We start from the raw sequence: 16,105 nt of genomic DNA, 5'->3' as shown, positions 1-16,105 counted from the left end.
AGCTAGGTTTTTCTTAGCTATAACAACCCGATGCAAGCTTTTTATTCTTAACAGTATGCTGCCTCGTCCCCACCTAAGCGTGTGGTTGACATAACAAGTTCATTAAACGAGGTTGTTATACTGTATACCGTTTGCTGGCAGGGCTGGAAAACGGGGACCAGCAACAGGGAAGGAGAGAGACGGGGGAAGAACGAGTCCGGAGGCCAGCTTAGCTTTAAAGCCTTTTAGGGATATAATATTCAGGCAGTCAATTAACTGTGAACTTTCCCTTTAAAGTGCTCAGTTAATTGACAGCGTCTCTTCTCCTTTGCCATCGCCGTTATCTACGTAGAATGTCTTTACTGTGTAATAGAGCAGTTGAGACCGGGATCTGAGTCATGTTTCAACAACAAAGACCGCTGCCAGGTCGTTCTCACCCAGTCCCCCATCAGATAGGTGGAGATCGTGACCCACACTTGGTTAAAATTCTCACGCAGTCTGCAATATGGGGATGCTAAAAGTGGACTTCATTAGAGGGTTGTCATATAAACCACTGTCTCTCGCAGCATGCCACCATCACATCGGCAGGATGGATTATTAATAATGGGTGACATCATGCTAGGAGATTGTTGCAAGCCACTCTCTGAGCCTCAGCTCTCCTCCCTCCACAACCCATGCTAATAACATTTATTGTAAGCCAGCACCCTGATAATTTATTGAAAGATAGGGTATAAATCCTAATAAAGCCTGAGCTTGCTTATTTGCAATATAGCAACATTAACATGTCATTGTACAGGTCCCCTCTTCCTTGTACAGGAAACCCTTTCAGAACAACCTAATAAAAAAAACACACACACCACATTTTTTCACATAAGGCAAGTTTGAAAACATTGCTGAAAGTTGTTTTTTGTTTTTACATCTAGTGGGCACAGCTTGGCAAAGCCTGGTACCTTGCTGCTACCTTTAACCTCAATTTAGTATTCAGTATAAATTGAAAGGTTTTTAAAAGCACACCTTGCTCTAGCTTTTACCTATTTAGTTGTGTGGCAAACTGCAAACACTCTGTCTTAAACCTACCTCTGCTTAACTGCCTCAGCTGACATGTTAGGAACAACTTGAATTGATGTGTAATATGAGTACATTAATTCAGTTATTCAATACTGTATATAATAATGCAATGAATACATTCACTTAAATAAGCTCCATATCACAGAGCTTGTGCATTTAATGTACCACATTCTCACCTGTTTCATTTTCAGCCTTATCAATTTGTGATAGCCAAAAGCAGTCAGATCTATTGAAGACAATGGTCTTGAATTGTGGTTTTTCTGCTATATTATAACAAACAACTAGAAAAATAAACTAAAGACCTGAAATGACTTTTCAGTGTGTCTGTCTTCACTAGTTGCTTGATAAGCCTGTTGCTTATTGCTTATAAGCTTGTTGCTTAATAGTCTTTCATTGCATTTACAAGGGGGAAAGAAGGTTCTCAATGCCATTCCTCACATACTATGCAACTGTAAGCATATTTTCTCAAAAGTAAATGCCACTGAGTTCAGTGGGACCTCACAACAAAGGTGCTTAGGATTGCAGTCTTTGTGATATGTGTCTTCTGGAAAGCTATAAAACACAGGTACATTTAATCTAGCATGCTACATATAGATCAGGGTCCAAGTTGTCATTCATGATGCAACTCCTATGCTGCCTTAGGGATGAGGGGCGTAGCCTTTAAAATGTGCTTTTGGTAAGAACTTTTGCTGTTTATAAACTCCTGTAGGACTGTACAGAAGGGATCCCAAAGTCAACTGTAATCTGTAGAAAATAGAATCTCTCCTCCTCCAGCCATCTCCCAAGTCAACTTGCCGTCAAACCAAAGACAGCTGGCAGTGAAAAAGCAGGATTCTTGTGAAATCTGCTAAGATTCTGCACACACACAGCATAAGAAATCCACAAAAACCCTAACAAACATACTGATTTATTCCCTCATCTGCACTTAGGGTTGCTCACAAGCCTTTTCCATTTCTCCTCAAATAGGTCTTGCATTAAAAATGATGCCATTCCCTTCTCTCTACATTCTGGTTTTCTTGTTGTTGTTGTTTTGATAGGAACACAAAATGCAACAGTATATTAATAAAAAATGATGCTAACTACAGCATGCATTACTCGGTTAAAAACTGCTTTTAATGTTTGTGGGCGGTGGTGGTGGGAGAGACAACTGTGTCAAGGTAATTTGAAAATACTGAGTCGTTGGCTGATACAACTTTATTGATTCCAGTATAAATAGTTTTACCAAATGTATAAATATACTGAAGACAACATAATTGCAGACAGGTAACTGCTTCTGCTTGTGTAACATCACAATACTATAGCAAACGAATAAAACAAAAGAAACATCCCCCCAACAAACACCTTTCCTCACCCTGGCCCAAGAGGCTTTCCCTTTGTAGTCCATGCAGTAATTAGATTTTCTGCAGGAGCAGAATAGAGCGGCTCTCAAGCCAAATAAATCCAGTACTCTGGGCAGAATCCCAAGCACACTGTGGCAGACACAAACACATTGCTGAAAGACAGGTGGAGACGTCACAGAGCTGAACATTCTAAGGCAAAAGAAGCTTGAATTTGATAAGTCAGGTGAGCTCATCAAAGGATCCTATTTTATATTACGGATATCATATTAATTTCCCAAAGTATATACAGGGAACTGCTGCTAGGCATCCAATACATGCCATGAGGAAGTAACTTATAGCGGTACTTGGGAAATGGCTGGTACCTCTCCATAGCTACATCATCCAAGTACAGTGTGTTGTCATGATAATTCCCCCCCCCCCCCACAAGGAATGAATAAAAACAAGGTGTGTGGTATGAGTGTCAGAACTGGACCTGGTAGAAACTACCAGAAGCAGCAGAACATGAGAATGAGAGGACTGGGATCGTAGGAAGACATGCTAACCAGCTCCTTTCAAAGAACAGAGGTGACATATTGGTTGTGATAACTGGTTTTGAGGAAAGAGATGTCAGAGAACTCCAGGTAGACATCCACAACTCAGATGTGTGGAACATCAGGGAACTGAGAACTAGGTCCACATGTTGCATCCAGTCTGCAGGAGACCCTCTTCCTACCCATTGGTTCCCCATCTCCATACCATGAGCCTAAAATGTTCCAGCTATTTGACACATATCAATTGAGCTCTCTTAAATCACGGATCACACAAATCCTGGTTTAACAGATGAGCGCCGGCAATTGGGGCAACCACGTGTCCCATTGGTCTGAAGGCACCTGCAGTGAAAAAGAAACACACCTTAAGCTGGAGTGTAGAGGAGGTCCTAACTTAAATAACCAGTCCTTAGCGAGGAATAGGACCTGATAATTACTGATTACCTATATTCATAATTGAATCATTGGAAAGAACCACAAGCACCATCTAGTTCAACCCTCTCTGCAATGCAGGAATCTTTAGCCCAGCATGGGGCTCAAACCCACAACCCTGAGAATAAGAGTCTCACGGTCTACCAAGTGAGCTATCTCAGTACAGTCTTTAAGATACAGGAATAAGGCACATAATGGTACCATTAAAAAAACACTGTCACACAAATCAATATTCAGAGTAGACTCATTGAAATTAAAGGACATAATCCCACTGATCTCATTGCATCTACTCAGAGTATAACTTACCGTATTTTTCGCTCTATAACACGCACCAGACCATAACACGCACATAGTTTTTAGAGGAGGAAAACAAGAAAAAAAATATTCTAAACGAAATAGTGGATATATGATTTTTGTGGTTCATGCTGTGGCCACAGACATGTGATCTGACAGTGAGTTTGGAGTAGCCCAATGCAAAAATCCTGAGGATCCATGCTTTGTAACCACGGAGGAGGGAAGGAAGGGGAACCATGGATCCTCTGCTCACGACTGCAGCAGATCCCCCCCGCCACCCACAGGCATTCGCTCCATAACACGCACAGACATTTCCCCTTGCTTTCTAGGGGGAAAAAAGTGAGTGTTATGGTGCAAAAAATACGGTAAGTCACTCACTGTTTTCCAAATCTGTTACAGGGCTGCTTTCTTTTTCACTGAAGAAAACTAAGCAACACATTTGCTGCAATTTGTGGGTTGTATCCACCCACATTAACCATTTGTCATGGCTATGCTACCAACCTGTTCACATTCTCTTTTTTGTTTGTTAATATTTGATCTGCTATTTAAAGGTAAAGGTAAAGGTACCCCTGCCCGTACGGGCCAGTCTTGACAGACTCTGGGGTTGTGCGCCCATCTCACTTAAGAGGCCAGGGGCCAGCGCTGTCCGGAGACACTTCCGGGTCACGTGGCCAGCGTGACATCGCTGCTCTGGCGAGCCAGAGCCGCACACGGAAACGCCGTTTACCTTCCCGCTGGTAAGCGGTCCCTATTTATCTACTTGCACCCAGAGGTGCTTTCGAACTGCTAGGTTGGCAGGCGCTGGGACCGAGCAGCGGGAGCGCACCCCGCCACAGGGATTCGAACCGCCGACCTTTCGATCGGCAAGTCCTAGGCGCTGAGGCTTTAACCCACAGTGCCACCTGCGTCCCTGATCTGCTATTTACTACATGCTAAAGTTAGCCTTGCCAGATTATGGATGCCAAGATTTCTCATCCATGAGGTCATTTGCTGTTTCTTTTTGATGCTGGACTCCAGGACCTCTTTGTTTACAATCAGACTTCCAAACCACTCCTGAACTCCCCTAGTTTCATTCCATGCTTCTGCAAAGCATGGAGTTGCTCCATTCACTCGCTCTACCCACTTGCCTGTTGCATTTCCCACCATGTAAGGCAGCATTTAGTAACTCCCAGCAACAGATTACCCCTTCAACTCCTTTTTTAATGCACAGCATATGCTAAATTTGGACAACATTTTGGAATAGATGACCTTCAATTACTTCCTGACTTTATTATTCTATTTGCTCATTTTGGAGTAGACATCAAGCACAATCCATCCTTTCCAATTCTCCACATTTTGCAACTAGTTTGTGGTGCAATATGACCTAGTTCCTACTGGCTCATAAACTTCAATATGCCTCCCTACCAACTTCACTACAAAACAAGAGTTGTGTCATTAACAGCAGACCTTCATTAGTTAATAAAGAATTCATTCACTCACCAACATCCCCCAGTCAATTCAGCTCAATCACTTATGATCTGATGCATCCCTTTCTGTTACTTACTTTATATGGAAGACATGGGAGCAGGGCAAAGCTTGGAGCTGGTGGTTCTTGTCTCCAATAGATTCGCCACACATGCCACAGTAAAGCTCCATTTCTTCCACACATTCGTGAAACTTCACCACATGGTTGCGAAGCTCCCGCTGCTGCCCCTTTGCGCGGTAGATGCCTTCACACAGGCAGTGAACCTTCAGCAGGCCAAGCTGTGCGGAGATGGGGAAAGACGGAAATGGCATCACAGAGGACTAGACTGGTTTTCTGTGGATCCAACCATTTCAATCCTTAATCAGCAATAAAACTTTCTCTTTTACAACTTTCTGACACATTTATCACCTCCTGTGTCTCCCCTTGTGCTCCTCCTTGTCCTCTACCATCTGCCAGGTTAGTTTTCTCTCACCTAGAACTCTTGTTTTTGTAAGGTGAGAATCTTACAACATACATATTAATCAAGCTTGATGAAAATGTCCCTCTTTTCAGGTTCAGTGGACAATTTCCCACATTAACCATACTCAGAGGAGACCCAATGAAGTTTATGGACATTTACAATGATTGCCTCTCCTAAACCATCTGTAAAATGAGAGAGGTTTTTTCACCTCAGTGTAGTAGCTACCATGCTAACTCCATTTTCCTGAAAGTTATAAAAAGCTGGGAATAGCTCTTTTCTTCCCTTTCTGTTAAGATGGCCTGCCTCCACCAAGGGCGCAGCTTACATTATCAGTTTACACTAAAGTGTTCTCCTGAAGAATCCTGGGAATTGTATTTTGGTGAGGTGTTGCAGTTTCTGTTAGGAATTCCTATCCCTGCTCCCTCAAAAGTACCCTGGTGAAAGGAATTGACTGTTAACCAATTACAAGTCTATAGTTTTCCATCAGTGCCAGGGCTTTCATCAGTCACCACTGCCTTTTAAAAGTGTCTTCTTATGGTGATATTGTGCATTCATTTTCACTTGGGAGCTGCCTTGGAGGCCTGTTAAGCAGAAAGCTGGATTCAACTTTTTATATCCTTTCTTATTTAGAGTAGACCCATCAAAGTCAATGGTCATTGATTTCAGCGAGTCTCCTCAGAATATGACTTAGATGGACACAACTCAAATATTTTAAATAAATAGAGCAGATTACCTCATAATTGTCACAAGGAATTGGCAATGAGAGGACTTACCTTGTTTCCTAGTCCCTCTGCCACCTCATAAGCCTTCTCGATACTTTCTAGTGCCTGTGGGAAATAAAACAAGATCACTATGCTGCATATTACTGTAGACGAGACAGAAATAAATCCATTTTATGCAGCTTTCATGTTGCATGCTGAAACACACCTCAGGTGAAAAGGCTATGGCTTTAGATTGATTTTTTTAAAAAAAAAATATTACAATCGATTGTGTGCATTTCTCCTATATCTACTCATGTTGGATAGCTCACTGAAAACTTCAACTCAACCGTGCAGTGGCAGTGAGAAAGCCTAGTTCCACCCTAGAGATTATTAGGGAAGGAACAGAAACTAAGATGGTCAATTTGGTAAGGCCTTTTGTGGAAATCTATGGTGCAGCTACATAGTCCTGCTTGCCACATCTGATTATCGCTGATTATCGTTGGCATCTATCTGTCTTGAGGGACAATGGAGTGCGTCTCTAGGGGCAAACTCAAACTGCTGGAGAATCACAGCGCCCACGGTGGCTGCAGAAACTGGTAACTTGTAACTGCTGCCTCCCACGTTGGAGAGCTGCAGATTTCCCATCTACCTCTGCCATAAAGGAATCCTTAGTCATACTCTCTGTGAATGGTCCGTGAACATATCTGAGCAGGAAGGCACTGTCTCTGTCTCTTCATGCTCACTAACCCTGAAAGAAAAACCACTGTACTGTATCTATTATGGGAACAGGTAATCTTAATGTTTCACGGTTATCTCCAGATTCCCCTTATTATGTACTTTTGAATTTCCCCAGCCACAACCAAGGATCTTTGGTTGGAACTGGATGTTACAGTTTTCTGTAAAATGAGCATAGAATTGAAGAAATAAAGTGCCATGGTGATAAGCATCAATCCCCCCCTGCTCCCCGTTTGCTACATTGGTGTCTTAGGCTACTTCTTAGCTCATGTAATAAAAATCAGGCCACAGGAACAGGCTAGCCTTGGATTGGTACAGGCTAGCCTTATCAATACTAAGAATATTTAAGGTGGTAACTGCGAGGGCCAAGTTGTTGGGATTTAGGGGAAAGAACTGAAAGGGAAGAGATCGAAGGGGAATCAAGTGTCATCTATTCAGCTTTTCAGTTTAGCTTATCACTGACCTTGTCCAGTTCCTTCTGAATCACCCAGCACTTGGCCACGCCCACCAGCACCTGGATCTGTCCCAGACGGTTTCCAATCTCGGTCATGATGCTCATTGAGGAATCGTAACGGGGGAATGCTGTCTGCGGTATAAGAGAGGTCAATCACTCTCCAAGCCTTATAACTTAATCTCCAGACTGCTGTTGCCTGTTTCATAGGACGGAATGGGTGTTTCATACCTGCAGGAGTATGCAGAGCTTGTCTGAGGCCCAGGACAGGAGTCTTGTTAGAATAAAGTCATAAACTCAAACAAAAAAAGCAGTGGGTCTCTGGCAAGGCACCCCAGCTGGCTTAGTTCTGGGCAAGTGTACCTGGCTGCCCCCCACCCCACTCCGCATGGGCCTGCATACCTGTATATCTGCACGGCTGCGGTGGATATCAGCAAAGCAAAGCAGGCATTGTGCCTGCAAAGGACGATCTCCATGCTGAAGGGCAATCTTCATTGACTCCTAGCAAGAAAATGTCACAGAATCAGAATTTTCAACCACACCATAGATCCAGTTTGCTCTAAGAATTTTGCATCTACTTGGGGGTGAGGGTATTCATATATTGTATATTGGTCTTGTGCCCCACTTGCACTGGAGAGCGCTCACCCATGTTATCTGCTGGCAATAAGAGAAAGCAGGAGTATACTTGTATGAGCTACAGGGCATAAATTGCAATAGATGTCTTTATCTATGTGGGAATATACTTTGTACTATGTCAGACCTTCTATTTGTCTATCTAGCTCAATACTGTCCACTCTGATTGGCAGAATCTCTCTAGGGTCTATTTGACCTTTTAACTTGAGATGTCAGGGAGTGAACTGCTCACAAAGCAGTTCTGTTGCCACAGAATTACGGTCCATCCCTTGCTGACCTGCAGAGACCTCTCATTCTCTTTTTTCAGCGCCTCGCCACCTTGTACCTCACAGCATTCCATTGCGTCGGCCAAGCGCCCCAACTTCCGATAGGCCACAGCCATGTAGTACTGACTCATCGCTCGGTACTTTAGACTCCAGCCCTTTCCATAATCATTCACCAGCTCCGCAGCCTTGCATGGAAAGAACAGGGCTTTCTCATAGTCCTTAAAAAGATACGAGACAAAAGCAGGGACAGAGGTGGGCGGGAGAGAAGCATGAGACCCTTAAGACTGCTTGTGGAGCAGCAAAGAGCCTGTCAAGGTAATAATGGGAGCACCTATCTCCAGTTCTGCAAGCAGGCGGAAACCTAGTCCCTAATCAGCCAGGCTGTAAGGTGCATGCATTGTATGGTATGTACAGCAGACATGCCTATTTCTGATCAATCTCTTAATTCCACAACCTCTCATTAATTAGAAGATAAAACTTAGCAGATTTACAAACTCACCTATTTGCAGTAACGTAGGGAAACCCACCTACTCTGCACATTGCTGTTGCTCTTCAAAGGGGCTTGCATCTCATTGTACAGATTTTAGTGAACACCAATTTGGGAAAAGGGTTTGAGTCTTTTACAAATCCCCAAATTTAAAAGGAGAATGCATTAAAAACAAGCGTTAAAAACAAGCTATTGCCCCAAAATATGAATATGCTTGTTTCCCCCAGAATTGGGAGAATTTCCTTCTCAGAAATGTAAAGCATTAGGAGGGAAACCTGCCAAACCCTCTCCAATGGAAAACACTGGTCCTAGCAGTGCTTTTTTCCCCTGGGGGTGCTCAAAGGTACGCAGTACCAGCACCCTTTTTTCCCCAGAAGAAAAGCACTTATTAAAAGTGTGGCACTTACTCCAACAACTTTATGGTGAGTACCTTTTTTCTAGAAGAAAAGTAGTTTGGGATTCATTCACTAGTAGTTTGGGATTCATTCACACAAGTGAGGGAGTTGTTTATTGAGTTATTTGATAAAACATTGTCCATGTTAATGGGCACTGCATTCACTTTCTCAGAAAATTCTGAGACAACTGATCAGACACAACCACATAACCAAAAGGTGCTATAACTGCAGTTATAATACTTTGAAAATGGTGGCATAAGTAAGTTATTATAAATGTTACGGTCCCCCTTAAGCACATTTTCCTTGTGCACAATCAGCTTTACTTGCTTGGCAAATAAATAAATAAAAGGGGGAAGGAAAGGGGGCAGCTGTCCAGGGGGAAAAGACTTTGGCAATCCCACCCGCCACTGCACCCAATGTGTTTAGATTTTGGTTTAGACATGATTGCTGGAATGTAACCCCTGCGTAATTTGCAGGCTTCCTATACCAAAACTGTAATATATGGAGCAGCCTCAAAGTCAAGCCCTTCTTTAAAGACTGCCAACTTGGCACTGCCACCTCTGCTAACTAGGCATTCAGTGCCCCGCTCCTCCTGTTATTGTTGCCAAGGGTTGTCTGGATCTTTTCAGCCTGCATGATGGCTCCCCACACTCATTGTGGGGCAGCCTAAGAGGGGGCAAAGGTATCTGCCTGTCACGAGGATACTTTCCTGACCTCATCCTGCACATTACATGACCAAACCACAGTCTGGACAGGCCCACGGACATTTGTCCACATGCCTCAAATTCCTTCTGCTCCTGTCATATTGTTCAACCTCTTAACTGCAGTCCCTCTCCACCTCCTGCCTGAGCAGTACCCACCTTGAGGTGTGTGTAGAAATTCCCTAAGCTGCAGCAGACGCGGCACTCCAGCATCTTGTCGTCATTGTTGTGGGCATAGCGCAGGGCTTTCTCAAAACACTCCAGAGCCTTCTGGAAAATGCTGAGGCCGAGGTAGGCATTGCCCATGCTGAGGCTGACTTGGCCATTGAGTTGCAGGCTCACTGTGGTGCCTTGCATGTTCAGGCAAGTCTTGCAGTAGGAGATGGTTTTTTGGAATTCACAGAGCTTCTCATTGCTCCGAGCCAGATTCAGGTAGCTCTCTGCAAGGTAGTCCGGATCCTCCAGCTCCCGGGCTGTGTCTATCTGCACAACTGCAAACTTCCAGCAGAGAACAGAACATTTAAGGAACATCATCTCTGTTGCTAGGGAAGATACCGTGATGCATTCAGGTGCATGATGCACTGAGGAGCTTGGAGTTAAGAATACAGAGGTATGATACACTGGGTGAATTAAGGCCAGAGGTGGAGGTCTAAGCAGATACAAGAGACCTTCATGTCAAAGAAGCCTCAAATGTGGGTATAAGGAGGAGCTACCAATGGTCACAGGAGGAGACAGAAGGTGAGAGAGGGAGGAATTTAAACCTCCTTCATTGGAGGCTTTTAAGCAGAGCTTGGATGGCCATCTGTCATGGATGCTTTAGTTGAAATTCCTGCATTGCAGGGGGAATGGTCCAACTCTATGATTCTATCATTTTATGAATCTCAATGGGCATCGTAATTAATCCCCATTCTTCACAGCTATACTACTGTAAACTCCAATGATTCCGTTCAGTCTATTGCTGGTTAAGGTCAGTTTTCTTCCTACTCAATTATCCTTACCAGAGTTTCTGTGTGAGGGAATTTCAGGAAAGATATCTTTCAGTAAAATTCAAGATTCCTTACCCATATCGTACCCTGTCTTTTTATATTTCAGTTCTGTCATTTTCAGAAAGATGGCAGCAGTATGAGAATGGACTGAATTGCTCCGTAAAAAAATTGTTTTGGCTTATTTTCAACTACATTAAATATTAAACAGCTTTAACTAAACTAATTTCCTTAAATAATTAAATAGCTGTGCAGGTCCCGCTCTCAAACACTAAACACTGTGATATCCAATCACTCTCATGCCTCCCTGGCTCAGTCTTCCCATTGCACTGCAGTCTGCTGCTTTTTGGCTCGTAAAACTAATCGTTTTCATGGCTACTCTGTCTGCTTTCTGGTTTAACCCTGTTATTTGCGTGTAAGTTAGCAGGAATAAAGGGCCAATTGCCTAAGAAAACTGTTACATGTGGGGAAGCTAAGAGGGCAGAGGGCGCTACCAGCAAATTCAGTGGTATAACTAAAGCTGATTTAGAGATCTGGTAAAACAAAGGTGCTTCCCCCAAAGGTTGGACTTTTTGCGGCAAGAAAAGTGACTAGAAACACGGGATAACCCCTTGTGACGCGGTAACATCTAACCTCCCCACAAGCAAAGAAGAAAGAATGCTCATTATATAGCCAACATGGCCTCATCTCCTTTGCAAAGAAATCAGGATGAATGCTCAATAAGCAGGTAATCTGGAAGCATGCTGGGCAAAGAAAGGGCTTTCTTGTATAAGAAACAAGTGAGTCAGAAATGCTAGGATATTGCTGCCTTGATTTTTTAAATTAAGCTGGTCAAAACCCAAATGCAATATAATTAAGTAAAACAAACTACTTGACTCTTTCTCTCTCTCTCTCTCTCTGCTGCGTCTCCTTACCTCGGGCTGCTGCCCTTCCATGCAGAAAAGTGCGTCCTGGGTAAAGCAGTCCTAACAACTCTTTCCATTAACTTGCTTCCCTTCTGTGTTATCATTAAGAAAGGGGTTAATTGTAGCCAGGATGCTGATCCCTGGAATTGCACCCTAGACCAGTCCCTCTTCAACTCACATAGCTTTTGCCATCCAGAACTTTTGCCTGTGGTCTCTCCTTTAGTGTTAAACAGGTGCAACTATGTCCTTTCCCAGCTAATTAAAACCAGCTCCCATGCTAGATTTGAGGCAAAGAATTAAGCGCCATCTTGATGAACAGAAGTGCTTGGCAAGGCTTTCCATTTATAAATTGTTTATTCCAGAAGGTTCTCCAAACTTAGGTCCAGGTCTCTTAATTTAGACTCTGAAGTATTCAAGGCAAGGTATCTGTATCATTTCCAGCATCTTGAAGCACACGTTAGAGATGAAGTCATCTTAGCTAAATTAAATGTTTCACAGGTTATCGTCCCAGTTTATTATTTTAAGACTTAATATTAGATCTAAGCCAATGCTGTCCATGCATGTTTGTGCATGCAGTGTGTGTGTGTACTGAACTCATGCACTCATACAACTAGACTTCACCTTCCTCGCTCTTCTCACCTTCAGAATCTGCTCTAAAGAGTTGGTAGACCCTCCAGAGCAGATTTTGGGAGTATAACGGGGGTGGGGAGATTGGAGGGAAGGGAAGTCTCCTTGCTCAAGTGCAAGCCTGCTTACACAACATTGGATTCTACTGTGTCATTTCAGGCCTGCTGTCTTATTTGTTTTTCTATGGTTTAAACCAGTATTTCCCAAACTTGCGGCTCCATCATTCCTGACCACTAGTCTTGCTAGCTAGGGATGATGGAAGTTGTAGTAGTCCAACAACAGCTAGAGAACCAAATTTGGGAAACCCTGACTTTAAACCTTTAAAAGCTCCTGTCAATATTTTGGTCAATTTGGAACCTCTCCTGCTCTCCATTTATATGCAAAGCCTCCATCGCCTTGCTCCTGCCTATCCCTCTGCACTGATCTCCCAACATGTACCTTCTTGTGACCTTCACTCATCCATTCCTACAACCCTCAGCCATCCAAAGGGTGCCTGCTCCTTGCAATGCCTTCCCCCTTTCCCCCTTGCTGTCCTGGAATGCCCTCCCAGAACACTTAAGAATATAAGAAAAGCCCTCCTTTGCAAACTGGAATGCTCCTGGCCACTGTGTATGGGTTTGAGCATCATTAAGCACCTCCTCATCCAATGCATCTGTTCTTACCTAAGAAGTACCTGGCTGTGAGCTCTTCAAGATGGATTGCATCACTCAGAGGCCTGCACAGAGATTAATGCACTTGGCTTTGTGGAAGATGTGACAAGATTAAACACGAAACACCAAACTGAGGAAATGACATTAAACAACTGTTGGGGTGGCTAATTGTTGTTCTTCTGCAGCCCCTCTTTTAAGTTTGTGTACATACCTATTTGCACTGTGAGCTCTCTGGGGCAGGGGTGTATCCACCTGCCCATGTTTCAGACTTTAGTGTTAGGTTCTATAGAATCTCTTGTGTGGCTATCCCTTGGTCTTGGGGCTCTGTCAACCCTCAAATGAAACGCTTGCAAATGCTACTAGTACATGCTGCACTAGCAAGAAATTAGGTTCCCAAGTATTTTATTGAAGGGACCACTAGTGGAGCTGAGTCTCTGTTGAAGGTACACTGGCCAGCACCCGACCCACGATATACAGATAATCCTCCCACAACTGTCTACACTGCACTTTTCCTACAATTGCCTTAAAATAAGGGTGACTTAACCTTTGGCCCTCCAAATGTTGCTGAACTACACTGTAGTCATAAAAGACGTAAGTGCAGGGCAAGTGGCTGTGGATTGGCTGAAACTGCCCCACAGGCCAAAGGGGGAGGCCTGGGGGCTGGATGTTCCCTGCCACTGAACTACACCCTCCACACATCAGACCTGGCTGGGGCTGATGAGATTTGGAGGGCTCACAGATTCACCACCCCTGCCTTCAAGAGAGCTAGTGTCATGTAGTAGCCAATAAGAACAGAGATTCTGGAAGATCTGAATTCCAGTCTCGTCTCGTTGGATGGCCTTTTGCAAAGCACTTACAACCCAGTGGTTACTAGCCATGATGGTTGTATAGCTTTCCTCTAGGATCAGAGGCAGCAAGTCTCCGAATACCAATTGCTGGGGAACAACAACAGGAGCATCTAGTTGGCCACTGTGGGAAAGGGGATGCTGGACTAGATAGCTCTTTGGTCTGATCTATAAGGGCTCATCTTTTGTTTACCTCTCACCCCCTGGTTAGGTCATCACAAGAAGGTATGCAGGGTGCTTTGAACATTTAGGGGAAGTTCTGGCAACCCTGACGAAGCACCATTTGGGAGTCACTGCCTTACTGGCATCAGAGCATAAATGCTTGTAAAATGGTAACAAGAAAGGAGTGTCTGGCTATTGTTGCTGATTTATTTAATTTGTATAACCCCCTTCTTCTGAAGATTGCATAATATGACAGATGAGTCACTGAAATCAAAGGACAGCCTCAGGGCATTGCCTCCTGAACAGTTATGCGCACTTTCACACGCAAATAATGCTTTGCAAAACTGAACAATCTGCTACAATAACACAACATGCTTTGGCTAGCACAATTACATTCCTGGGAATTAAACATCAAAGATGGACAATGTAAGAATTTCTGGGGATGGAGAACTGGGAGCAGAGATGCAGGATAGCAATTTACAAATCTAAGCAATTTACAGGACCTTCCAAGAGCAATTCTATCAAATGCAGGCTCACTGTATTTGCAGTTTGTCTGCTGAGCTGCTCCCCAAAGCCTGCTTGCCCACGACAGTTCCCATCCCCTTTTTAGTGAGAGAAAAGAGCAGGCATTCAGTGTGAAATCTGCTTTACCTTTAGCATGTCTTTGTACCTGCCCATCTCTGAGTGAGCGGTGATGAGGCAACCCAGGACTCGAAACCTGCCAGCAGCATCCGTGCTCTTTTCCAAAACCTTCAACCAAACTTGCAGGGCCTTTTCTGTCTGGTTGGACTGGTAAAGTTGGAGTCCTTTTTCTATCTGCTGCTTTGTCTGGTCCTGACCCATCTCCTTTGTGCTCAAGAGCGTCATATACTAACCTGCCAGGACAGCAGACACACCGTGAAACACAACAAAGTTGGTGCTAAAACTGAAAGGCAGATTTTACCATTCGGAAGCTCTGGACCACAGGAACCTCGGACGATTCAGATGAAGGAATGTCAGCAGGACATGGCAAGTGTGGCCACCAAGGTCTTAGGGCAACCATCCTAATATTCTAGGCTAGCATCTTGGATGCTGCTGTCCTGCTAGAACTTTCTAAAACCCAAATCAATGAACAAAAGAGGTGGAAGACAAAAAAAAACCACTGCAAGAAAAGAAGAGAAAAATCTCAAGTGGCTGGAGTGAAATTCAATCGGAATGGCCACTCCTGTGCCCCTCCCCTCCATTGGTGACAGCTGTGCCCGCCAATCCTGGTCACATGACTTCACAGGAATGCCAGTCTTGGTAACTCCCAAGGTCAGAAAGCAAGCCAGAGGCAGCCGCTGTCCTTCCCTCTACGCTGCTTTTATAAATATACCAGAGAAGGCATCCTTTGCTGCTGTGGTATAGCAAATTAAGGCTTTCATCCATTTCCATTCTAGCATTAAATAGACTCTAAGAGCACTAAGGGTTTATGAGTAGCCTAACTGTGAGATGAGATGCGTGGTGCTTGTTAAGCACAATGGCCAAGAACGCTGCCTTTTTTAGGATTCCAAACACACATCTTGGAAACCTGAGTATTAAATGCAGAAGGATTTAACACTGAGGATCATTTCGCACATTAAACCTCAGATTGCCACATAACATACATTCCTAAGAGGGCTGTTGACAGTCAGAGCTCCCTAATGAGTGAACATCTCTGCTATGTGTATTTGTGGCACTCATCCTCTTAATATTTAGGAACACACTTTATCTTAGACGTACATTTTAAAGTGTAACATTTGAAGTTGCTCTGAAACATTATTTGCCAGCTATGAACTTAATTGGGACCTTTTTCATGAAAGTGTAAAGCTGAGCTTAGGGAACTTGACACCAATCCTCACGTTGTATTTTGGTATTCTCCGGTCCATACTTGTATGAAAGCATGTGTTTTGTAATGCGGAAACTGCTGGTTGGCCCAGTGCACACTGGAGAGTCAGTTCCTGTTATCAGCCTCTCAATGAATGCATTCGTGGGGGGAAAC

The 16,105-nt window shown here is 43.8% G+C and overlaps 1 protein-coding gene across 2 annotated transcripts; it reads right to left on the bottom strand.

Annotated features, from left to right (window-relative positions):
- Positions 1-2,806: 2,806 nt before the first annotated feature.
- RAPSN (receptor associated protein of the synapse) lies at positions 2,807-14,973 on the bottom strand (the record flags this gene model as incomplete). 2 transcript variants are annotated; one of them, XM_079952076.1, is made up of 8 exons in its annotated part: positions 2,807-3,256; positions 5,184-5,383; positions 6,339-6,392; positions 7,465-7,587; positions 7,855-7,953; positions 8,411-8,569; positions 10,094-10,468; positions 14,758-14,973. In XM_079952076.1, the coding sequence occupies 8 exons, from the start codon at positions 14,971-14,973 to the stop codon at positions 3,184-3,186; spliced, it is 1,299 nt and encodes a 432-aa protein (XP_079808202.1). In that variant the 3' UTR covers positions 2,807-3,183. The 2 variants fall into 2 exon arrangements, with proteins under 2 accessions (XP_079808202.1, XP_079808201.1); XM_079952075.1 differs by having other exon boundaries at positions 10,094-10,432.
- Positions 14,974-16,105: the final 1,132 nt, after the last annotated feature.

This window comes from Podarcis cretensis (genome assembly GCF_951804945.1).
Source record: "Podarcis cretensis genome assembly, chromosome: 1".
Taxonomy (NCBI): Eukaryota; Metazoa; Chordata; class Lepidosauria; order Squamata; family Lacertidae; genus Podarcis; species Podarcis cretensis.
The sequence above is the reverse complement of the archived record's forward strand: the minus strand, read 5'-3'. Positions and strand labels throughout refer to the sequence as shown.